Source organism: Ranitomeya variabilis, chromosome 1, assembly GCF_051348905.1.
Source record: "Ranitomeya variabilis isolate aRanVar5 chromosome 1, aRanVar5.hap1, whole genome shotgun sequence".
Taxonomy (NCBI): Eukaryota; Metazoa; Chordata; class Amphibia; order Anura; family Dendrobatidae; genus Ranitomeya; species Ranitomeya variabilis.
In genome coordinates, this window is record NC_135232.1 from 238,777,063 (window position 1) to 238,802,197 (window position 25,135).

Here is a 25,135-nt window from a genome sequence, read left to right on the forward strand (position 1 = left end):
AGCCGCGGGTGGAAGCGCGATCCACCCACGGCTATTAACCAGTTAAATGCCACTGTCAAACTCTGACATCAGCATTTAGCAAGCACTTCCGGCAATCGCGCTGGAAACCCGCCCAACGGTGACCCTCATTAAGTGATTGCGGGTCACATGTATGATGGCATGACAAGCTGAGGTCTCCTGGAGACCTCCATGGTTGTCAGTGCCGGATCGCTGTGAGCGCTACCCAGTGTACGGCGCTCATAGCAAGGGAGTAATTCTGCTATAGAGAGGCAATCTGATCATCGCCTGTATGTGGCAGAGCCGATCAGGTTGTGGCAGCTTCTAGCTTCTTGAAGCATGCCAAAAGTAAAAAAAAAAAAAAAAAGTTCCCCTTTCGCCCCATTCAAAATAAAATCAAACATACACATATTTGGCATCGCCGCTTTCAGAATCACCCGATCTATCAATAAAAAAAAGATTAACCTGATCATTAAATGGCGTAGCGCCAGAATTATGTTATTTTGGTCGCCGCAACATTGCATTAAAATGCAATATCGGGCGATCAAAAGAACGTATCTGCAACAAAATGGTATCATTAAGAACATCAGCTTGGCATAGAAATAAGCATAAAGCATTAGCATAAAGAAAAAAACACTCTGCAATTGCACACCATCAGGAGGGATCGTTCCTCGTGCACATAAGTTTTCCTATCGCCACGACAGCACCCACAACGAGAGAGGGGATCCGCCCACCTTCCGGACAGGAACCTACAGGTTAAAAAGGGGCGGTCCCCCTCGCCCTCCAGTTTGGGTTCCTGTCCGGACGGCGGGAGCCTACAGGTTATCGCTTACCCGGGTCCGCCAAGCCTCTGTGCGGTGTCCGAAGGGAACGGCAGAGTCGGGGGCCCGGAAGCAGCGTCGGGGGAAGTCCTGTTTTCAGCTTCCCCCCTCGTCTGGCAGGGACGGCAGGGCCGGACCGTGGCGTTTCTGGGGGAAGGCACGCCGCCCTGGATCGTCCACACGCGCGCGACGCTGCGGGAGCAGGTCGGCGCTTATAACCCGGAAGTGATTTGAGGACTTCCGGAGGAGGCCGGGAGGAGGAGCGCGGGACTTTTAAAAAGAAGCAGCGCTTGGTGAGTGTGTGCGGCAACATGTCTTCCACAGGAGACGCCGAACACCGACAATCAGGAGAAAGGAGCAGCAGCAGATCTCATGGTGGAGAAGTGACACGCGGGCAGCAGGACCCTGGCACGTCACGTCACACCTCACCCCCTCAGAGACCGGTACTCTAAAGTTCTTCAGCCGTGGTGAGTTAATATCTGAAACCATTTGCTGATACTGCTGTCTTCTATATTATGTTTTGTTATAGGGCAAAAAGGTCTCAAAGACAAAACATAAACAGTGCGCATTATGCACAGAGCCACTACCTGACGCTTATGTAAAGAAGTTATGTCAGAAGTGTATATGCCAGACGCTAGAGGAAGAGGCCCCCCTCCGCGTATCAGATTTGAGAGAAGTTATTAGGGAAGAAATTAAATCATCCCTTAAATCTAGACGACGTGAAAAAGACAGTGGAGAAATAGAGTCTGACTCCACCCCTTCGTTACAAGAGGGCGAATGCTCAGAGAGTCCATTGCCATCCTCCTCAGATGAGGAAGGAAGGCCTTGCTTTTCTATCGAAAATATGGAGACTTTGATTAAAGCTGTCCGTACAACTATGGGTATGGCAGACAGTAAGGAGCCGAAAACAACCCAGGAAATTATGTTCGCTGGTCTGAGCCAGAAAAGTCGCAAAGCTTTCCCAGTGGTTGATACTGTCAAGGATCTGGTCAGACGGGAATGGGACAAACTAGATAAGGGGTTTTTACCTTCGGCCGCAAAAAGAAGGTACCCCTTTGAGGATGACACCTTATCCCAGTGGTTGAAAATCCCAAAAGTAGATGCGGCAGTTGCCTCTACCTCAAAAACAGCGTCACTACCATTGGAGGATGTGGGTCTCCTTAAAGATCCTTCAGACAGGAAGGCGGACATGCTTCTTAAAAAGGTGTGGGAAGCATCATCTGGAGCCTTTAAGCCTGCGATAGCAGGCACCTGTATGGCAAGATCGGTTATGGTCTGGGTTACTCAGATGGAAGAACAGCTTAAGGCTAAAGTACCCAGAGATAAATTGTTAAGCTCCCTGTCTCAGGTCAGAGAAGGAGCAGCTTATCTAGCAGACGCATCGATTGACTCTCTAAAATTGGCTGCAAGATCGGCGGGGCTCTCAAATGCAGCTCGACGGGCCCTTTGGCTAAAGACCTGGAAAGGTGATGCTCAGGCAAAAGCCAAATTATGCTCCATTCCATGTAGGGGTGAGTACCTATTCGGCCCAGTGCTGGATGACATCCTTGCAAAGGCAGAAGACAGGAAAAAGGGATTTCCTAAAATATTTAATCCCACTTTTAGGAATGCCTTCAGGAGACGCATACCCTTCAGGAAATTCCAGTCAGACCAACAGGGATATAATCGGGACTGGGAGACGTCGGACCACAAGAAAAAAGGTGGATACTATAAAAATCCTCCATCCTTTTCGAGACGTAGACGTAATTACAGATAGAACAAGTCTACCAGTAGGAGGAAGACTAAAGTTCTTCACAGCGGAATGGAGAAAGATAACATCTAGTGCCTGGATAATGGGGGTAGTCGAGTCAGGATTAAAATTAGAATTTTTGAGAACTCCCCCAAATCATTTTATTATTACATCACTGGATACTCAGGCCCAACAACAGGCCTTGGAGTTAGAGATTCAACAATTGCTCGCAAAGCGGGTTATTGAAGAAGTACCAAAGCATCAGGAAAAGACGGGTTTTTATTCTCCCCTGTTCCTAATCTCTAAACCTGATGGGTCCTTTAGGACTATCATAAATTTGCGTAAATTAAACGAATATCTTCAATACCGCGCCTTTAAGATGGAATCCATCAAATCTACAGCTAAGCTTTTGTTTCCTAGGTGCTACATGGCGGTTTTGGACCTAAAAGATGCGTACTACCATCTTCCAGTTCACAGAAATCACCAGCAATTTCTCAGGATGGCAGTATGGGTAAACCATCAGCTTAAACACTTCCAATATTTAGCAATGCCCTTTGGCCTGTCCATGGCCCCTAGAATTTTTACTAAGATGGTTTCTGAAGTAATGGCCCATATTAGGGAAAAAGAAACCCTTGTGGTGCCCTATTTAGACGATTTTTTAATAGTTGGAAATTCAATTGCTCAGTGTACGTCTAGGGTAAATGCCATAATATCGTCCCTGCAGGCACTCGGATGGATAGTCAACTGGGAAAAATCAAAACTGGAACCCACAAGACATCAGGTGTTCCTAGGAGTTCTTCTAAACTCGGAAAATCAGACATCCTTCCTACCAGAAGACAAGAAGCTGAAGATCATCCAAAGGGTCACGGCCGTAAAGAAAGCTCCAAACTTAAGTTTAAGAGACGCAATGTCTCTGCTGGGATCTTTGACGGCATGTATATCAGCAGTAAGATGGGCTCAAGCTCATACCCGGATGCTCCAATACGAAGTTCTTCAAGCAGAAAGAGATCTTCACGGTGCGCTAAGCAAAAAGTTCAGTCTATCAACCGCCACTCTTCACGATCTGACATGGTGGCTCAACCTGGCGCATTTGTCAGAAGGAGTTCTCTGGAAGATCACTCCGGACAACGTAGTTACGACGGATGCCAGTCCATTCGGTTGGGGAGCCCATACGGGAGACAGTCTGACCCAAGGACGGTGGTCGACTCAAGAATCCCAGAGATCCTCAAACCTAAGAGAGCTTACTGCAGTCAGGCAAGCTCTTCTTTGCTTCCTACCATCCCTGAGGAACTCGCATGTACAAATACAGACAGACAATATGACTGTGGTGTCCTACATCAATCATCAGGGAGGGACAAGATCACGATCCCTGATGATTACTACAGCTCAGATATTGAGTCTGGCCGAGAATCATCTACGATCCCTGTCGGCAGTTCATATAAGAGGAGAGTTCAATATACAGGCGGACTACCTCAGTCGCCATTCCCTTCGTCAGGGAGAATGGGCCTTAGACCAACACATATTCGGTCACATAGTCAATCTGTGGGGTCTACCAACAATAGATCTATTTGCTACCAGAGAGAACAGAAAAATCAGGAGGTTTGCATCACTACAGATGGCAGACCAACCATTCATACTGGATTCCCTTCGCGTCCGTTGGGACTTCCAGCTGGCGTATGCCTTTCCCCCTATGTGTCTACTTCCGATAGTTCTCAGGAAGATCCGGGAGGAAGGAGCCAGAGTAATTTTAATTGCTCCCTTCTGGCCCAGGAGGCCTTGGTTTTCTCTCCTAAAAACAATGTCGGTGACCGATCCCTGGGTGTTGCCAGTGGTTCCGGAACTCCTTTCTCAGGGTCCATTTCGTCATCCAAATTTGGAGACTCTTCACTTAACGGCTTGGAACTTGAGAGGGAGCTTCTAAGGGAGAGGGGGTTCTCTAGTGCCTTAATAGCTACCTTATTAAAAAGCAGGAAGGAGGTCACTACAAAAATCTATACAAAGATATGGAAAAAATTTCTTATGTTTCATCAGCAACCGTTAGGAGATAAGGCTCCAATTTCAGCTATTTTAGAGTTTCTCCAGAAGGGCTGGGAATTAGGTTTAGCAGTGAACACTCTAAGAGTTCATGTTTCAGCCTTGGGAGCTCTATATAACAGTGATATAGCTGGTAATAGATGGGTTGCTAGATTTATTAGGGCATGTCAGCGTTCTAACCCAATCCATATTGTAAGAATTCCCCCTTGGGATCTAAATTTAGTGCTTGACGCATTGACCGAACCTCCCTTCGAGCCTCTAGACTCTATTTCAATAAAGAACCTAACTTTGAAAACAGCACTACTCTTAGCATTAACATCAGCCAGGAGAGTCAGTGATATACATGCTCTATCTGTAGATCCTCCTTACCTAATGATTCTCCAGGATAAGATTGTCTTAAAGCCTGATCCTGCATACTTGCCGAAGGTAGCAACTAAATTTCATAGAACTCAGGAGATTTATTTACCATCTTTCTATGAAAATCCAGCTTCAGAAGAGGAGAGGAAATATCATTCCCTAGATGTTAAGAGGGCAATATTAGAATATCTGGATAGGACACAAAGCTGGAGACAGAGTAGGGCTCTGTTTATTTCTTTCCAGAATCAGAAAAAGGGTTCTGGTGTCACGAAGAGCTCTATCGCCAGATGGATTAGAGAAGCTATATGGCTTGCCTATTCAGCCAAGGGAGTAACACCACCAGAAGGCATCAGGGCGCACTCCACTCGGGCCATGGCTACATCCTGGGCGGAGAAGGCAGATGTCCCTATTGAAATGATATGTAAGGCGGCAACGTGGTCATCACCTTCAACCTTTTATAAACACTATCGCCTTGATCTATCAGCTAACGCTAGCTTACAATTTGGCCGTTCAGTGCTTAGTGCTGTAGTCCCTCCCAGTTAATAGTCTTTGAAAGTCTCTCGTTGTGGGTGCTGTCGTGGCGATAGGAAAACCGGTTTTTACGTACCGGTAATAGGATTTTACAGAGTCCACGACAGCACCCATACATTCCCCCCCTGTAATTAGTTACTTATTCCTGCACTCTGTTTGAGGGTGTGCTTTAGAGATCACTCTATAGAGGTGGTGGCATTTAGTAGTGTTTAAGATAATGTTTTCATGTACTGATTCATTGGCGGTATCCCTTGTACTCTGGAACACAAACTGGAGGGCGAGGGGGACCGCCCCTTTTTAACCTGTAGGTTCCTGTCCGGAAGGTGGGCGGATCCCCTCTCTCGTTGTGGGTGCTGTCGTGGACTCTGTAAAATCCTATTACCGGTACGTAAAAACCGGTATCACTGGTATTGGTCAACTAGCAGCAAGACATTCTTGAGCTAAGTACTTTTTTTTGCTACTAGTGCCACTCTTGTTATATATATTCACTCCTCCTGATGTACCTGAATAGGTGAAACGCGTCGAGTGTTCTGAGTGTTTTTTTCTTTATGCTATTGAAAAGAAGATTGTATTCTTTATTCTTTTTCCCAGAACCCCTGTTATATTTGGCACTGTAGGGGCTCAACCAATATACAAACATTCTGGGAATAAAAAAGAGTTGTTATGGGTTATTTATATCTTCTATCTGTTACCATTAAATATTGCCAAACAGGATACATTAGTGATTGCAACTTATCCCCCTTTCCTTCTGCCCCCTCTCTTTGTTGACATCTGATAGTAAGCATTTTTATAAGGTCTATTTTCACTAGGGACACAAGGGATAGCTGCTGGGAGCTGGTGCGCCATTTTGCGCATGTCTACATATAGGGCGCCAATCCCTGCTGTCAGGCAGGGCATTTTTAGGGCTATGCTGCCCCCTCCCATTCTTTCTGTTGTAAGGTATTCCAAGCATATATGAACTTTATTGGTTATCTAGTGCAATATTACTATCTGTTTCGAAACTTAGGAACTTATGTTAGTCGCTGAACGAATGAGTAGGAGTTATATCATTACTTATATACAAATCTGTTCTTCCCTTTTCCCTTAACCCCTATAGGGTGAGATAGGGGTAGAAGGGTCAGCCATCGACGAGTGGGGGAGGCAGTGCACAGGGTTTAGGCTGCCAACTTCCGCAGCTAGGTAGGAATAAGCATAGCAACCACATAGGATCAGTCACATCCCTGGTTTCTATTTTAAAGGGTGATGGTGGATTTCTTTTTTTGTTTGTGTCAACTTTTATTTAAGTTGATGACCTTTGACACTCTCAGTGCAGGAATGAATGTGTCGCATGGATTTATGTCTTTTTACATCAACTAAGGAATTTGCTCCTCAGACCATGTGGGGTCATCATAACAGAACCAGACCCCAATCAGAGGACAATAAAACATTCACTCCTTATCTATGAACTGTTCCAATATTTATGGACATAACTGTTTATCACTCTCATAATGATAATTCTGCTTCATGTAATCTGTCTTATCTATGGCATTTTTCTGTGCTGTGTTGTGCAGAAATATGTGATTATTCAGAATTTCTTTTAGTCTGTGCCTGATGAAGAGACCGGAGTAGTCTTGAAAGCTTGCAGTTTGTTACCTTCTTTTCAGTTAGCCATTAAAAGGTATCAACCACTGAGGACTCTCAATTCTAAATACCTTCTAAAAAGTAATATTAATAAAGATGATATATTATTTTGTATACTAGAAGTCCTTTTGGTGAATTTTTTCATACAGTATAATGGCCCCACATAGTGCTCCATACATTATAATGGCCCCACATAGTGCTCCATACAGTATAATGGTCACAAAAAATGCTCTGTACAGTATAATGGCCACCATATGGTGCTCCATACAGTATAAAGGGTCCTACCTTTATACTGTATGGAGCACCATATGGCGGCCATTATACTTATATCTTAAAAAATATACAGTGGGGCAAAAAAGATCTACATGGAGGAATGGGCCAACATACCAACAACAGTGTGTGGCAACCTTGTGAAGACTTACAGAAAACGTTTGACCTCTGTCATTGCCAACAAAGGATGTATTACAAAGTATTGAGATGAAATTTTGTTTCTGACAAAATACTTATTTTCCACCATAATATGCAAATAAAATGATAAAAAAAGACAATGTGATTTTCTGGATTTTTATTTCTCAGTTTGTCTCCCATAGTTGAGGTCTACCTATGATGTAAATTACAGACGCCTCTCATCTTGTTAAGTGGTGGAACTTGCACTATTGCTGACTGACTAAATACTTTTTTGCCCCACTGTATATACTCACTTCTGCCCATTCAACCACTGCTCCGGTCTCATTGACATATGTGATCTAAACAAAGGGGTTGTACGGCCTTGGGACAAAAATCTACAGACTGCTGTGTGACAGCGTACGGTGTGTACCCTGCTACCATTCCTGTCATTGTTGGGCTAAGTAGGTGGTCACTTGGCTGCATGTATGCGATTTGCATGCTTGTGGCCATGAACCAACTAGGCTCGTCCGGCTTCTCTTAATTCACTTCTATTGAGAGAAGCCAGAGGATTCTAGTCAGTTCATGATCGCAAGAGTGCAAATCACATACCGTACATGCAGTCATGTGCCCAACTGCTCGTCAATGTCCCAATTCAAGAGGCTGAAGTCACACAGAGTGACTGCACACATTAATGCCAAGCCTGGACAGCCCCTTTAACTTATACAAGTTTCCTAGGATACAAATTGCTGGCCTTCATGAAAAACCCCCCAGAAACATTGAACTGAATTACGTTGACACTTTTACACAATAAGAAAAACTTGGTTATAGTCCACAGCAATCATGAGTAATACACCCAGTCACAGAATATAGCCAGGCCAACATCCTGGGACCACTGATCTTCAGTTTGAAGGGGTCTTGGACCGGCATGTGGGCTGTATCCTCTTCACAATATTTTTCCTCGTCATCCGCATTCCCGGCAACCCACGATAAAGGGATCTGCGGCACTAAAGCAATGGAGAGTTTGCAAAACCAGTGGTTAGGAAGGGGATGCAGCACTCTGCAATCTCCGAATCGATAGAGGGACAATTGCTTTGATAGAATTAAAGGGGTTGTCCACCTTTTGGCACAATTTTTTTTTCTTATGCTTCAGTACATGTATTATTGATTTTAAAAATAATTTTTGTAATAAAGTTTCAAAAATTGGCAGCTTTCCTTCTGTAGCACTTGTATTGCATTGGCTAATGTTGCCTTGAAAATAAGTTAATGAGAATGTCCACTACTAGGATAGGTCATCAATATCTGATCTGATGGAGTCAGACACCCGGCACCCCTGCTGACCAGCTTTCTTCTGCTCAATCTTCTGATAGTGGCCATGGTTGGGTACTTAACATCCACCCCTAATTGATTTTAATAGGAAGCAGATGTGTAGTACTATACAGCAACCACTATCGGAAGACTGAGAAGCTCCTCAATTGAGCAGTTCCACCGGACCTAAGTATAGGTCATCAATGGAAAAAGTAGTGAACAACATCTTTAGCTTAGACTCTGTCATGAGCTCATTATGATGATCCATTGGAAGAATTTGTAACAAATATCTGTCTTTTCCTGAGCTCCTCTAAGCTGATTTATGACCACAAACTATATGTGAGTGTACCAGGAAACTTAACAGTCCATAAAGGCCAAACTGTGCAAATTTTTAATGAAACTGAATTGCAAATATGAATACTGTTTTTTTTAGGTCCAAATATATGTATTTAAGCAACAACAAAAAAGTTCCTAGAGGTGGCCAACCCTTTTCACTTTTGAAAGATACAAACTTTGGAAGCAATAAAACGTAACATCAATCTGTAGAGTGAGTGCAGATCGTAATAAAGAGGTAGTTCTGATGAGAACATGAAAGTGATAGTGGAACCTGGCGGTGGTCTACTAGGAGCTTGTACTCCACTCAGTTGAATGAGGAATTGAAACTAATGTAACGTCATGGGGGCGCCCCTCTCCATGTCTGTAGTGAGAAAAATAGGCCAGAAGTTCGTTTAACCCCTTCACTGCCAGGTTGGCTGTGGACAATTTTCCCACTTTTAACAGATGTACGTAAAAGCTGAATTCTAAAATACCAAGTCCTGTGTAAGTATTCTAATCATTTACCCTTATGTTTTCTGAAAGTAGACACATAGCTCCTTTTATAAATGTGACACAAAACTTATGCGGTTTTGTAAAAAAAAAAAAAGCATAATAATTTTATGTTTGTATGTAAACATGTGACCCAATTAAAGACCTCAATGCACAGCACCAATGAAATATAAAATGTGGACTGAATTTATACAGCTATGTCTTATGTCAGCAAACAGAGATCATTACAACTGAAGATTAGGGATGAGCATACCAGTGGAAGTGCGAGTTCGTCTGAACCTTAGTCCAAAGTTCAGTTCGGGTACCATAACTGTTACCAAACCCCATAGAAACCAATGGGGACCCAAACTTTGGAACTTGAAAATTTCTCTCGCTCTCTCTCTTGTACCTTCTCTCTTTCTCTTTAACATTCTTGCTGTTTGTAGTCATGCTGGAATGACGGGTAAAATATTTCAATTCACAGCAACCACAATCATATATGGATTCATCTTTATTAACTTGCAAGTAAAATAAAGTACAGTAGCTATCAATTACATGACCGTTAACGAGAAAATATTGAGTGGTGACTGTAACTGCTCCCTGCACTGCCCCTGAGCAGTTACTGGAAGGGCATGGCAAAGAGTCGAACTTCCTGCAGTCGGTGCTCCTGTATTGTAGTCAGGCATGATTTAAACACTATAGTATTTGAGGATTACCACTATATTTGCTAGTAAATGGTGTTTCTGGGGAGGTCACAGGTTCCCTCTAAATATCCACTTTCCCACACTAAGTAACAAACTTTTCCAAATCACCACCCTTAATCGGATATTTAAAGGACTCTGTCAGCACAGATTGATTATTCAAGCCAAATTGAGGCGTTTGGTACACCCGTTTTTCAATCAATTAAGTGCACCTTCCCACTTTTTTGTTTTCCATCTATCTTCGCCATTCTCTGGCTCTATGAAGCCAGAGCTACCAATCAAAGACGAGGAGCGATAGAGGCAGTGCAAAAACAAGAAGATTGGAAGGTGCACTTACAGGGGTATTCCCATCTCCAAGATCTTATCCTATTATTATTATTATTATTATTATTATTATTTATTTCTATAGCACCATTAATTCCATGATGCTGTACATGAGAAAAGGGGTTACATACAGGGTTATAGATATCGTTAACAGTAAATAAATTTACTATGACAGCCTGGTACGGGAGGGAGAGGACCCTGTCCTTGCAGACTTACATTCTTCGGGATAATGGGGAAGAGACAGGAAGTCGGGGTGCTGCAGCTCTAATGATGGTGAGGCGGCAGCTCGGGTGGTTGGTGAAGCGGCAGCTCTGGCGGTGGTGACACGGCAGCTCGGGTGGTTGGTGAGGCGGCAGAATGGTTATTGCAGACTGTAGGCTTTCCTGAAGGGATGGTTTTTCAGGTTCCGTCTTAAGGATCCGAGGGTGGTGGATAATCGGACGTGTTGAGGCATAGAATTCCAGAGGATGGGGGATATTCGGGAGAAATCTTGGAGGCGGTTGTGTGAGGAACGAAAAAGTGTGGAGGAGAGTAGGAGGTCTTGGGAGGATCGAAGATTACGTGAGGGAAGATAGTGGGAGATTAGTTCAGAGATATAGGGAAGGGACAGGTTGTGGATGGCTTTGTAGATCAGTGTTAGTTGTTTGAACTGGATTCGTTGGGGAATTGGGAGCCAGTGGAGGGATTTGCAGAGGGGAGAAGCAGGGGAGTAGCGAGGATAGAGATGGATTAGCCGAGCAGCTGGGTTGAGGACAGACTGGAGTGGTGCAAGGGAGTTAGCGGGGAGGCCACAGAGGAGGGTATTGCAATAATCGAGGCAGGAGATGATGAGGGCATGTACAAGAGTTTTAGTAGATTGTGGGCTGAGGAGGGGACGGATTCTGGCAATATTTTTGAGATGGAGGCGACAGGAGGTGGCAAGAGTTTGGACGTGTGGTTTGAAGGACAGGGCAGAGTCGAGAGTTACCCCGAGGCAGCAGATTTCAGGTACGGGAGAGAGCGTGATGCTGTTTACCATAATAGATAGATCAGCTAGGGGGGATACGCGAGATGGGGGGAAAGATGATGAGTTTGGTTTTGTCTACATTGAGTTTTAGGAAGCGAGAGTTGAAGAAGGAGGATATGTCTGACAGACTCTCCGGGATTCCGGACCGCAGAGGCGACATCTGAGCCAGAGAGGTAGATCTGAATGTCGTCCGCATATAGGTGGTACTGGAAGCCATGGGACTTTTAGTTGTCCTAGGCCAAGGGTATAGATGGAAAAAAGTAGGGGCCCTAGGACAGAGCCTTGAGGGACTCCATCAGAGAGAGGGCGGGATAAGGAGGTAGTGTGAGAGTGGGAAATGCTAAATGTGCTGTCAGAAAGGTATGAGGCAACCCAGGACAGGTCAAGGCCTTTGATGCCGAGGGAAGAAAGAATCTGTAGCAGTATGCAGTGGTCGACTGTGTCGAAAGCAGAGGACAGGGCGAGAAGAAGGATGGAGAACGGTCTGTTAGCTTTGGCTGTGAGTAAGTTGTTAGTAATTTTGGTCAGAGCAGTTTCGGTGGAGTGGTGGGGGCGGAAGCCAGATTGGAGGTTGTCAAGGAGAGCGTTAGATGAGAGGTGGGAGGAAAGCTGACCATGGACATGCTGCTCATGGAGTTTGGAAGCAAACGGGAGCAGTGATATGGGGCGATAGCTGGACATAGCAGTTGGGTCAATATTACCTTTTTTTTAAGGATGGGTGTGATGGTGGCATGTTTGAAGGCAGAGGGGAAGGTACCAGAAAATAGCGATAGGTTGAAGAGATGGGTTAAGGCTGGAATGAGCATGTTAGTGAAGTTGGGGAGCAGGTTGGAAGGGATGGGGTCAAGGGCACAGGTGGTGAGGTGTGATTTGGAAAGGAGGCGAGTAAGTTCTCCTTCAGTGATGTTGGAGAGGGAGGTTATTAGGGAAGGGCAGAGGTCTGTTATATGGAGTGGTTGGGGAGGTGGGACAGTAAAGGTTTGCTTTGTTTGGTCGATCTTGTTTTTGAAGTAGGTGGCAAACTCCTCAGAAGAGATGAGGGGAGGTGGCAGTGGTGGGCGGAGGAGAGAGTTAAATATGCTGAACAGTTGTTTTGGGTTGTAGGATAGTGAAGATACAAGGTTAGTGAAATAGGTCTGTTTAGCAGAAGTGAGGGCTAGTTTTAAGGCAAGTGTAGCTTGTTTAAAAGCAGTGAAGTCGTCTGGCAGGCGTGTTTTTTACAACGCCGCTCCGCGACCCTGGATGCTTGTTGGAGTTTCTTGGTGAGGTGGTTATGCCAGGGTTTCCTATTGATTTGTCGCACTTTGCCATGCATGAGAGGGGCGACTGAGTGTGGCTGATGTGAGGATGGAGTTATAGAAAGCGGTGGAGCTGTCCGTGTCGTGGAGTGAAGATATGGAGCACAGGGGTAGGAGAGAGTCTGAGAGTCTGTGAATGTCTAGGTGTGCAAGGTTTCTGCGAGGATGTGGTAGTGGCTAGACATGGGGGGCAGGTGAGGAAGACCAGGATGAGAAGGTGAGTAGATGGTGGTCAGATAGGGGGAAGGGAGAGGTTGTGAGATTAGATAAGGAACAGAGTCGGGTGAAGATGAGGTCTAGCGTATGTCCATCTGTGGGTGGCTGTGGAGGACCACTGAGTAAGTCCAAAGGATGAGGTAAGGGACAGGAGCTTGGAGGCTGCTGGCTGGCGGATGTCAGTAGGGATATTAAAGTCACTCATTATGATGGTGGTGACCCTAACTATCCCTGTCCTGGGGGTACTGTTAAAGGTAGAGAGGCCTGATTTTCTGACCTCACTATGCTCCTGTAAAAACCTTATCTGTCCCTTTGACCACCTCATGAGGCATGGGACAGAAATGAAAGGTAAACCAGACACAAAGACAAAACGGATAACAGAAAACATTTATCATATAAAAGCACACAAACCAACAAAAGAGAGGAGGATAGGGACAAGGAGGAATAAACTAAATGGGAAAAGGGTCAAGGACATAAACACATAAGTATAACCGCAAACTACAGAACACCAGAACTCCAAACTTCAACTACTTGGCTTTAGCACACAGCACAGGAAGACTAATCTCCAATAGCAACAACAAACTCCTATTCAGCACAGCGTTTCCTAAAAGCAAAGAAGCAGAGCTTTCACAGGCAGGACAGAGAGGGTCTGGCCAGGTTGACGTGACACTTGTCATAATGGTTCTTTTCATAACCTATGTTGTTTACCCCATGTGCAGGGCATTGCAGTAGCTTGGCTTTCCATGGTTACGACTACGAACAACAAACTGTCACTATATGAATGGTTGTAGAACTGACTATTCTTCAAATATCTTGGAATCCTGCAGAACAAAGGCAGCAGATGTTCATCAGTCCAAGCACTGAGTTTGTCATTGTGAGAACCAATGGCTAAGATGATTGGTTGGAGTGGCAACACATTGGTATCAGTTTTGGGATTTGAAGATCAGGATTATCGGATTTTCTGCAGTCAATTATTAATTCATTCAGAACTCTCAAAGCTATTCCGTCTTCTACTATTGATATCGACTCAATTTTCCAAGCATTCATTGAATTATTAGTCAACCTAAGATATATTATTTCTGTATCCAAGATGTCATCTACTAATTTACAGTGCAAACTGGAATCCAAAATCACAACACAACCTGCCTCATCAGACTTACTGTATGCATGACTAAATTTGGGTTTTCTTCCAATTCAGACAACGCAGGATAGGTTATCAATGATAAAGTAATGGACAACCTCTTTAAGAAAACTTCCCATATGCAAAAAAAAAGATGAATCTGATTGTAAAACAAACACCGATTAACATGCAATTTGAAATACTGATGAAAAATTGTTTTTACGAGAATAATCACTGATGTCTGAGTCCTTAGTAGAAAACATCTTAGTCTAGTTTCACATTTGCGGTTGTGTCCGCAGCGTTTGTACCGCATATATCCGCATGCGTTTTGTATTCCTATATTTAACATTAGGGACGCATGCGTTTTTGCTTTTTCGCGTTTTGCCGCGTTTGACGATGCATGCGTCGTTTTGTCGTTTGCGGCTTGGCGCGGAAATGCAACATGTAGTAGTTTTTATAGGCGTCAATTTGCCGCCTGGAAACGCATGCGGTCGATTGCGCAAGGATTGCGACAAAAAAACACATTGCTGTCTATATGAACGCATGCGTTTACAAGCACATGCGTTTGGTTGCGTTCATGAACGCATGCGTTCCACAAGAGAAAAACATGTCTAGACACTGATAAGCCACCCCCCACATACAAGGTGATAAAGGGAGGGAGTGGACAGTTGCAGGTCACTTCTCAGCAGACAGCCAAGCAGAGCAGACAGACCACAGCACCTTGGAGCAAACAAGCCTCTGAACAATGTGAGTATATCCTAGCCAATGCCTTAATTTTCTATTTTCTTTCTCTACATGTCTTAATTTCTGCCATTTCTTTCTTTCTACATGCATCAGAATGTCTTCTGCTTCTTCTGATGAGGAGTTTCGTCCTGGGCAGTCAGAAGTCGAGCATGTCAGTGAGGTGAGCACTTGCCTCGTCAGATTGGAAAGTATTCACTGTCACATCTACACATGTGACAATTTGAATTTTTCATTTTTTTAGAGCTCTTCTTCAACTGCGGCACAAACTGGGCAGGAGCAGCGGACTCAAGGTCGGGTGGAAAGACGGCAGCGGGTACGTATACAAGGCTGACTGTTTACTGTATCCTCAGTCTAATATTCTTGAATCTTCTTTTCTTTCCATTCCTATTTCTTAACTTTTTTCTTCTGGAATCCTTTTGTATGTTGACTTTCCTATTCGTGCCATTTCTCAGCATCTTTTTTCTTTCTTTTCCTTATGTTAATTGAGCAAACTTTAATGACTTTATTTAATTTTTAGGTTTCACAACGGGAGGATGATCTTATTGAGAATGACCTCCTCATCTCGCTGGTCCAGGAGCGAGTCCCGTTGTGGGACACCCGAGATCCACTGCACTCAAACAATGTCACGATCCGGCGCTTATGGAATGAGGTGGCCAAAGAGATGTGGGATGGCTGGGACAATGCCCCGACACGGGTCCGGAATGCATTTGTTAAGTATTACACTGCAGTGTGAAGCAGCAGAGACCTTGGCCGTACTCACTCGACTGTGTGTGATGAAAGAAACTCTCAGGAGTTTGTCATCACACACAGTTGTTTGAGCACGGCCAAAAGTCCTTTTTCTGACCACAATTTTTTTTTTTTTAACAGTGGCCAAAGTCAAAACACGTTGGCGTTCGATGAAGGACCGCTTCAACAAGGACCTGCGTCAAGAGAGCCGTGTTCCCAGTGGTTCAGGAGCAAGGATCAGAAGATACAAATACCATCGAGTTCTGGCATTTTTAAGACAGGTTCTTGCCCAGAGAACATAAGTAACACGTGCATAAGGTTGTATTGTATTGCCATAATCTGTATTTTTATATTCCACAGGATTTTGCGTCTGGTTAATATTTGGTATTAATTTTCTTTTTCCTTTTTTCACAGCACATACAGCACTACTGTTGGCCCAGGTTCTGGAGCAGTCCTTCATCCGACAGCCACGGACTCGTCCCAGCCATCCAGCAGCAAGTGGTCCATCAGGTCTTCCCCTTTCGCAGTCCTCTTCCACTGCCCCTTTTTTTTTTTTGGGCTCCTCCCGGCAGCGGCAGAGGGCTTCGGACAGGTCACTCATGCCCGAGTTTTTGCACTTGAGCTCGGTTTTACACGAAGCAATCAAGGCTTTGGGTGACCGAATGGATGTTTCACATAGCCTCTTGAATGCACGTATCCAGGAGGTCAGCAAATGCCTTGACCAAGTGAAAGCCGACCTCCAGAGGCCAGCACATCATTTTTTTTAACCAAATTGAGCAGGCCATGTCGGAACACCTTACTCCTGATCTCCAGCTGAGTGTCATACAGGCCTGCAATGCTGCTTACGTGCAGGCTATGCAGCAGAGTCGGTATTTCCAGCAGACAAGTGTCGGCATATCCACCTATGCCTTCACTGTCACTATTGACCTCAATGCCGACCTCTGCTACATACCACTGCACGGCCACCTCAATTCCTTCCACAGCCGGACACCACTACAGCACCACCACCATGCCGAGTGCAGTTGGACATCCCACCGCCACCACCATGACAACCGCTGCTCCTGCTTGGACCTCTACTGACACCACGATACAGCAGGACCCTGGCATGGCCTTCCGTACCGCCACCACCACGATGCAGCAGGACCCTGGCATGGCCTTCCGCTCTACAAGCGCTATGGACTCTGGCATGGCCTTCCGCTCTACGAGCGCTATGGACTCTGGCATGGCTGCACGCTCTACGAGCACTATGGACTCTGGCATGGCTGCACGCTCTACGAGCACTATGGACTCTGGCATGGCTGCACGCTCTACGAGCACTATGGACTCTGGCATGGCTGCACGCTCTACGAGCACTATGGACTCTGGCATGGCTGCACGCTCTACGAGCACTATGGACTCTGGTATGGCTGCACGATCTACGAGCACAATGGACTCTGACACAGTGCAGCCGGACCCTGAAAGGTCACCCACCACCACGCCACGCCATATGAGCCCACCAAGACCTCCCACAACCAGGCAAACCAAAAAAAAAAACACACACAAAAAAAAACAGAGGACTCTTAGCATTCCTCCCCCTTCACCTCCCAATGTGTCTGTAATGTCAGGTTTGTCTCACCCTTCCAGTGCGTCTGAAGCCTCTCATGTGTCAAGCCCCATCCCCGAACTACCAGACCCCAGTAGTTTCATTGCCCCTTCTCCTGCCACCTCTGCGTCGTCCACGGTTAGCCAGGCCTCAGTGCTTCACACTCCACGTTTACATCACTCTATCGCCGCTGGCAACACACACCGTGCGCCAACTAAGAAACTTCGCCACACACTTTCTTTTGGGCCACATCATATCTCCAGTAGTTATAAAAAAAAAAAAAAAAAAAAAAAAAAAAAAGACTGCAGCTTTGTGTTTCTTTAGTATACAGATATGAGGTGGGCCCAAAAATATTAGACTAAGCAGAAAGAAGAGATTATGGAGATAATACATCTGTGACTAGTGTGGCAGTTTGAAGAGAAAATGGTGGAAATACAGTGCAGACCTCTACTGAACAGGTCAGGTGTCAAAAAACTCATTAGTTGGGACACGTGACCTGGTGAGTATAGAACTGCCTTGTATAACCTCCATTTTCTCTTCTTTGTACATAATCTATTACACTCAAATTGAAGGGACGATGGTGGTCACACACTACATATCTATGCTCACCTGCACAGGTGTCAGAAATAGTGAATTCATGAGGCTGTTATATGTGCTTCATGAATTAATTATTTCTGACACCTGACTTGATGAGTATAGATAGATCTCTTTAGTGTGACAGTCATTGTCTCTTCAGTCTGTGTCCAATGGATACAGCAGAACAGAATCAGGACGCAATGACGTCAACAAGCTTAAACAAAGCATCATGGCTGCCATAACACTAGCAGTATGTGGCCAGTGTTTTATATCAGTATTTCTAAGCCAAAACAAAGAGTGGAATAATTAGAAGTAAATTCTGATATTAACATAATAACTAGCACCTCTGCCTCTATCACCCACTCCTGGTTTTGGATTACAAATACTGATATTAAATACAGACCAAATACTGCTAGTTTTAGGACAGCCTTGGTTTGTAGAGGAAATACATAGGAGACACGGTCAACACAACCAAAAATAAAGTTTATTAATGAGAAATATTATTATCATTGCAGAAAATTACTGGTACAGATCGAATTACAACAGGACATTTACACAACATTGTCCTGCCATGACACACGTCGAATATCTGAATCAAAAAAGGCAGCAAATTGGTCCCGCATGTGACCAACTGCTGCAGTTGACCGCAGCGGGTGATGCTGGAAATCAGGCAGTGGGTGTGCAACTGGTTCTTCCAGTTCAATGTTGGGTTGCTCCTTAGCCATTATATAATTGTGTAGAACCACACAGGCTTTGACCACCTCGTCAACTGTCTCCACTTTTAGATTAATGGCTGATGCAAGAGTGCGCCATTTAGAGACCAGAATGCCAAAGGTACACTCTACTGTTCTTCGGGCCCTGGTCAGTCTGTAGTTAAAGATCCTTCTAGTGTGGTTCAAGTCCCGACTGGAATATGGCTTCAGTAGGTTTTCACACATCTGCAAGGCCTCATCCCCAACCATAACAAATGGCATCGGTGGTCCTTGAGTGTTGGGAAGAGGTTGTGGCGGTGGAAAATTGAAATTTTTGCCATACACACGGCGGCCCATATCCGAGTTCTTGAAAGTCTGGGAATCGTTGCCACGGCCAAAAGCTCCAATTTCCACGGCGATGAAGCGACAGTTCGCATCGGCTATTGCCATGAGCACAACAGAAAAATATTTTTTGTAGTTGAAATACTCCGATCCTGTTCTGGCAGGTTTGATAATGCGGATGTGCTTTCCATCCACCGCTCCTAAACAGTTGGGGAAATCACACACACTCCAGAATTTTTCCGCAATTTCAAGCCACATGTCTAAGGTGGGTAGGGGTATAAACTCATCCCGGAACATTCCACAAAGCCCGGCAGGTGTCCGCAACTATTCCGGACAGGGCGGATATTCCAAGCCGGTATTGGAAGTGGAGGGATGATAAACTCTCTCCGGTTGCCAGAAATCTGTAAGAAAAACAAACCCCCCAAAAATTACAATCTATTCTATTTATGGTGTGATTACGCTAAAGAAAGAAAGGAAAATACCAAAAACATACATGTCAGAAAACACAAAATTTGGACTGCCATTGGTTTTGATTTGGAACGTACCTTAATGTATCCAGCAGATGTTCCTCCCGTGGAATCGCTCTACGGAGCTGGGTGTCCTGTCTCCGTATGGCTCCTTGGACACGAGCAAGCAAATCCCGGAACGAGTCTTGCGACATCCTTGTATATTCATAGAATTTCTCCGGGTTGGCATTTAGCTTGGCATACAGCGTGTGATAGGCTAAACGGCTCTCACGTAGTTCGATAATGGGGTGTCTCCAAAAACGCCTACGTTGTCTCCTCCATCTTTAGCGATTTCTGTCTTGCTCCCAAGCAAACACACAGGCAAGAAACAGCTTGATGCTTAAATCCAGGTTGAAATTAAAGCTCTCCATGCGAAGATCCATTATGACACAGCATACAGGAGCAAAATCTGAACATTTCAGCTGTTCAGGGGTCTATATATAGAGATCCCATAATACACGCCCTCTGTAGTCCCATTGGCGGTGTCTGGTTGTCTAGATTTATCTCTTGTGAAATTTCACATCATGCGCACCAAAAACGCAAACGCAGGAAAAACGCGTACAAACGCGGCGTTTTTTAACCGCATGCGTCTAAAAAATGCTGCGTTTGTACGTTTTTATATGCGTTTTTTCCACCACTTGCGGATGCGTTTTAAACGCTGCGGATTTAAACGCAAATGTGAAACTAGCCTAACGTGCTCTTTCTTCCTTCCTACTTTTAAAGTGGTTGTCCAGGAATAGAAAAGAAACATAAGTAAAGGGAATGTCTGTCTAAATAAAGTGATAAATATGTTTAATTAGCAAATCACAAATGTTTGTGTAGAGGTAATCACTATAGAAGTATTGGCTTACTGACAGAGACCTGTCCTAGAATGGTACGACAGTAGCCTGTGAGCATGTGCAGTAGGATTCTCCACCGCTGTGACCTGGAGATACTTGTATTGTTATTCAGAAAGATGGCACACAAAGTGTGAGCGGCTCTTACTAACGTCGGCATCTCTGGTATCTGCAGTATTAGTGGAGCGCATCTTCCTACATATGAAGGAGGGCAGCGCTCCCTCCAGCACATGCTCCCAGGCTCCTGTCCTACCATTCTAGGACCGGTCTATGTCAATGTAATAGGACAGTCGCCATTTTACCTCTTTAGTGATTACTTTACCTAGTTAAAACAATTGTGATTTGCTAATGAAATGTATTTAGGAATTTATTTATGACACTTCCTTTTAGTTATTTAGTTTTTTCTATTCTCGGAGAACTCCTTTAAGATCGCTACATTCCAGATATTGCACTTCCATCTTTTTTCCCATTGATAACTAGCTTTAAGCCCTATTTCTTGCATCCTATGTGGCCGTATGTAGCAGTATTCTCTTTAAAAAAGGCTTTGCAGGCACCGGACAACCTTTTTATCAGCTATCCCCATAATAAGTGATGACTAATGGATCAGTGGGGGTCTGACTGCTGGGACCCACACTGACTGGCAGATCAGGCATCTTATCTTATATGCCTGCTAGAATGGAGCTGCAGTGCGCCCGCTCGACAACTACTCCATTTATTCCCTGTAGGACTGCGGAGAGCTGCATTCTTTTTTTTTTTTTTTTTTTCAGCAGCCCCATAGAGACTGAATGGAGTGGCGGTCTGGCGTCTGACCTGCTGCTTTGTTTTGTTCCTCTTTTTGCCAGTCAGTGCTGGTACCTGTGCTCATTTAGGGTATGTGTCCACGTTCAGTTTTGCTTCAGGCTTTGGTCAGGATTTTATGCAAGTAAAATCCTGACCAAAAATGCACCTGAGGTCACTGGCAGGTCACCTGCGGTGTTCCTGCGTGTTTTGCTCATTGTAGCAACATGCTGCGTTTTTAAAAAACGCACCGCATGTGCGTTTTCGTGGGAAAAACGCATGCGTTTTTTAATGCACAGTGGAGACAGGATTTCATGAAATCCCCTCCACTATGCTATAACATCTGGACGCTGCGTTTTTGACGCTGCGGCTCAGCGCTGCGTCAAAAACGCAGCATTTCCTGAACGTGGACACATACCCTTACCCACCAATCATCAAGTTATCTCGTATCCTCTGGATAGGTGACAATGTTTTCCCTGTACAACCTCTTTTAAGCTATGATTGTTTAGCCACAGCATAGGCAATTGCGTTTTACTCTGAAAATATTGTTTGAAAAATAAACATGGGAGTACATACATAAGGCAAGAGCTGTTATTCAACTGGAGTGGGGCAAAGAGAAGCCCGTCTCTCTCTGCCCCACTCCAGTTGATTGGCCAGTCTCTCTCTGTATACTAACATCAGATAGACCTGTCTAGAAGCCAACCGAGGACCACATTAGACTAGTCTCCCTAAAGTCACCGGCTGGCTTTTCAAACATGTTTCCCTGAAACTCCGCAGTATTTCAGAGTGAAACATACTTGGCTGTAATTGCCAGCCAGGATCTGATTTTGAGCGACTGGTGGAGGTCTCGACAACCAACCCCCCCTGATCTACTTGAATTAAAGAGATCAACAACATACAGTACAGAGCAAAAGTTTGTACACACCTTCTCATTTAAAGATTTTTTCATGACTATGAAAATTGTACATTCACACTGGAGGCATCAAAACTATGAATTAACACATGTGGAATTATATACTTAACAAAAAAGTGTAAAACAACTGAAAATATGTCTTGATGACTGCTTTGCACAATCTTGGCATTCTCTTGATGAGCTTCAAGAGGTATACACCGGGAATGGTTTTCTCTTCACAGGTGTGCCCTGTCAGGCTTAATAAGTGGGATTTCTTGCCTTATAAATGGGGTTCCAACAATCTTGAAGGAGTTCTCAGAGACGCTTAGCACTTGTTGGCCCTTTTGCCTTCACTCTGCGGTCCAGCTCACCCCAAACCATCTTGATTGGGTTCTGGTCTGGTGACTGTAGAGGCCAGGTCATCTGGCATAGCACCCCTTCACTCTCCTTCTTGGTCAAATAGCCCTTACACAGCCTGGAGGTGTGTTTGGGGTCATTGCGTTTAGTTTAGTTTTCAACAGGACAAACCGCATGGACTAGCATGCCGCTGCGAGATGCTGTGGTAGCCATGCTGGTTCAGTATGCCTTCAATTTTGAATAAATCCCCCAACAGTGTCACCAGCAAAGCACCCCCACACCATCACACCACCTCCTCCATGCTTCACGGTGGGAACCAGGCATGTAGAGTTCATCCGTTCACCTTTTCTGTGTCACACAAAGGCAAGGTGGTTGGAACCAAAGATCTCAAATTTGGACTAATCAGACCAAAGCACAGATTTCCACTGGTCTAATGTCCATTCCTTGTGTTATTTAGCCCAAACAAGTCTCTTCTGCTTGTTGCTTGTCCTTAGCAGTGGTTTCCCAGCAGCTATTTTATCATGAAAGCCTGCTGCACAAAGTTTCCTCTTAACAGTTGTTGTAGAGATGGGTCTGCTGCTAGAACTCTGTGTGGCATTGACCTGGTCTCTAATCTGAGCTGCTGTTAACCTGTGATTTCTGAGGCTGGTGACTTGGATAAACTTATCCTCAGAAGCAGAGGTGACTCTTGGTCTTCCTTTCCTGGGGCGGTCCTCATGTGAGCCAGTTTCTTTGTAGCGCTTGATGGTTTTTGCAACTGCACTTGGGGACACTTTCAAAGTTTTCCCAATTTTTCGGACTGACTGACCTTCATTTCTTAAAGTAATGATGGCCACTCATTTTTCTTTACTTAGCTGCTTTTTTCTTGCCATAATACAAATTCTAACAGTCTATTCAGTAGGACTATCAGCTGTGTATCCACCAGACTTCTGCACAACACAACTGATGGTCCCAACCCCATTTATAAGGCAAGAAATCCCACTTACTAAACCTGACAGGGCACACCTGTGAAGTGAAAACCATTCCCGGTGACTACCTCTTGAAGCTCATCAAGAGAATGCCAAGAGTGTGCAAAGCAGTCATCAAAACAAAAGGTGGCTACTTTGAAGAACCTAGAATATTAGACATAATTTCAGTTGTTTCACACTTTTTTGTTAAGTATATAATTCCACATGTGTTAATTCATAGTTTTGATGCCTTCAGTATGAATTTACATTTTTCATAGTCGTGAAAATACAGAAAAATCTTTAAATGAGAAGGTATGTCCAAATTTTTGGTCTGTACTGTATGTTAATAAAATACGAATTTTAGTACGGAATTGGTGGTTTATGGTTCCTTTCTTTGTAGACAGTATAGCATATAAAAATAACGGCTCTTAATTCTTTGTTGTTAATCTGTAGCATAAGATTGTGTACAGCGCTTTTATAGTCTTTTTGTGCATGCGTGTGACATTAATACTATATACTTGCTTCGTTTTACTACTGTAAAATACCTTTTTTCAGATTTGCAGTTGCATTTACGTACAAGATGAAGGAAGCAGCAGCAAAACACTGGGTAAGAAATTATTTTTACAGATTTTTTTTGTTTGTTTTGACATTTCGTATACTCGTCTCGTAGTTATTATTATTATTATTATTATTATTTATTGTTATAGCGCCATTTATTCCATGGCGCTTTACAAGTGAGGAGGGGTATACATAATAAAAACAAGTACAATAATCTTGAACAATACAAGTCATAACTGGTACAGGAGGAGTGAGGACCCTGCCCGCGAGGGCTCACAATCTACAAGGGATGGGTGAGAATACAGTAGGTGAGGATAGAGCTGATCGTGCAGCGGTTGGTTGATCGGTGGTTACTGCAGGTTGTAGGCTTGTCGGAAGAGGTGGGTCTTCAGATTCTTTTTGAAGGTTTCGATGGTGGGCGAGAGTCTGATGTGTTGTGGTAGAGGGTTCCAGAGTAGGGGTGATACGCGAGAGAAATCTTGTATACGATTGTGGGAAGAGGAGATAAGAGGGGAGTAGAGAAGGAGATCTTGTGAGGATCGGAGGTTGCGTGTAGGAAAGTACCGGGAGATGAGGTCACAGATGTAAGGAGGAGACAGGTTGTGGATGGCTTTGTACGTCATGGTTAGGGTTTTGTACTGGAGTCTCTGGGCAATGGGGAGCCAGTGAAGGGATTGACAGAGGGGAGAGGCCGGAGAATAGCGGGGGGACAGGTGGATTAGTCGGGCAGCAGAGTTTAGAATAGATTGGAGGGGTGCGAGAGTGTTTGAGGGGAGGCCACAGAGCAGGAGGTTGCAGTAGTCAAGACGAGAGATGATGAGGGCATGGACTAGGGTTTTTGCAGATTCTTGGTTGAGGAATGAACGGATTCGTGCAATATTTTTGAGTTGAAGTCGGCAGGAAGTGGAAAGGGCATGGATATGTGGTTTGAAGGAGAGATCAGCGTCAAGGATAACCCCGAGGCAGCGAGCTTGTGGGACTGGGGAGAGTGGGCAGCCATTTACTGTAATGGATAGGTTCGTTGGGGGGGTCACGTGAGATGGGGGAAAGATGATGAATTCTGTTTTGTCCATGTTAAGTTTCAGTGTTTAGTTCTCAGTGTCTTGTAAAGTGAATAATCCTGTTTTTGTATGCTTTTACCATAATTAAGCACTGAGCTAAGCTATTTCTGTAAAACTGGTTTCAGAAGGGATGATGACCCCATGACCTGAATAGAATAAAATATAGCTTGTGGTCTAAAGGCTAACTTTAGATTTTCTTTTTTTTAATTGCTTGACTCTTAAGTTTAAGGGTGGAAACGTTTTAATATACATAAAAAAGGATGTCAGGCTAAGGCTACTTTCACACTAG

The 25,135-nt window shown here is 44.4% G+C and overlaps 3 protein-coding genes across 5 annotated transcripts in view; all 3 read left to right on the forward strand.

The window, feature by feature from the left end:
* GLT1D1 (glycosyltransferase 1 domain containing 1) overlaps positions 1-25,135 on the forward strand; it is a 189,963-nt gene that overhangs the window by 38,136 nt on the left and 126,692 nt on the right. For all 3 annotated transcript variants that reach the window (XM_077293272.1, XM_077293273.1, XM_077293275.1), the window contains exon 4: positions 23,783-23,834. In XM_077293272.1, coding sequence (XP_077149387.1) covers positions 23,783-23,834 — 52 coding nt within the window. The remainder of the gene's footprint in view (positions 1-23,782; positions 23,835-25,135) is intronic.
* On the forward strand, positions 3,022-5,863 carry LOC143812049 (uncharacterized). Its single transcript, XM_077293271.1, has 2 exons — positions 3,022-3,058; positions 3,272-5,863. Exons 1-2 carry the CDS (start codon positions 3,055-3,057, stop codon positions 5,479-5,481), a joined length of 2,214 nt encoding a protein of 737 aa, XP_077149386.1. The 5' UTR covers positions 3,022-3,054; the 3' UTR covers positions 5,482-5,863.
* LOC143812101 (uncharacterized) lies at positions 16,529-18,448 on the forward strand. Its single transcript, XM_077293276.1, has 2 exons — positions 16,529-17,728; positions 17,761-18,448. The coding sequence occupies exon 1, from the start codon at positions 16,556-16,558 to the stop codon at positions 17,624-17,626; it is 1,071 nt and encodes a 356-aa protein (XP_077149391.1). The 5' UTR covers positions 16,529-16,555; the 3' UTR covers positions 17,627-17,728; positions 17,761-18,448.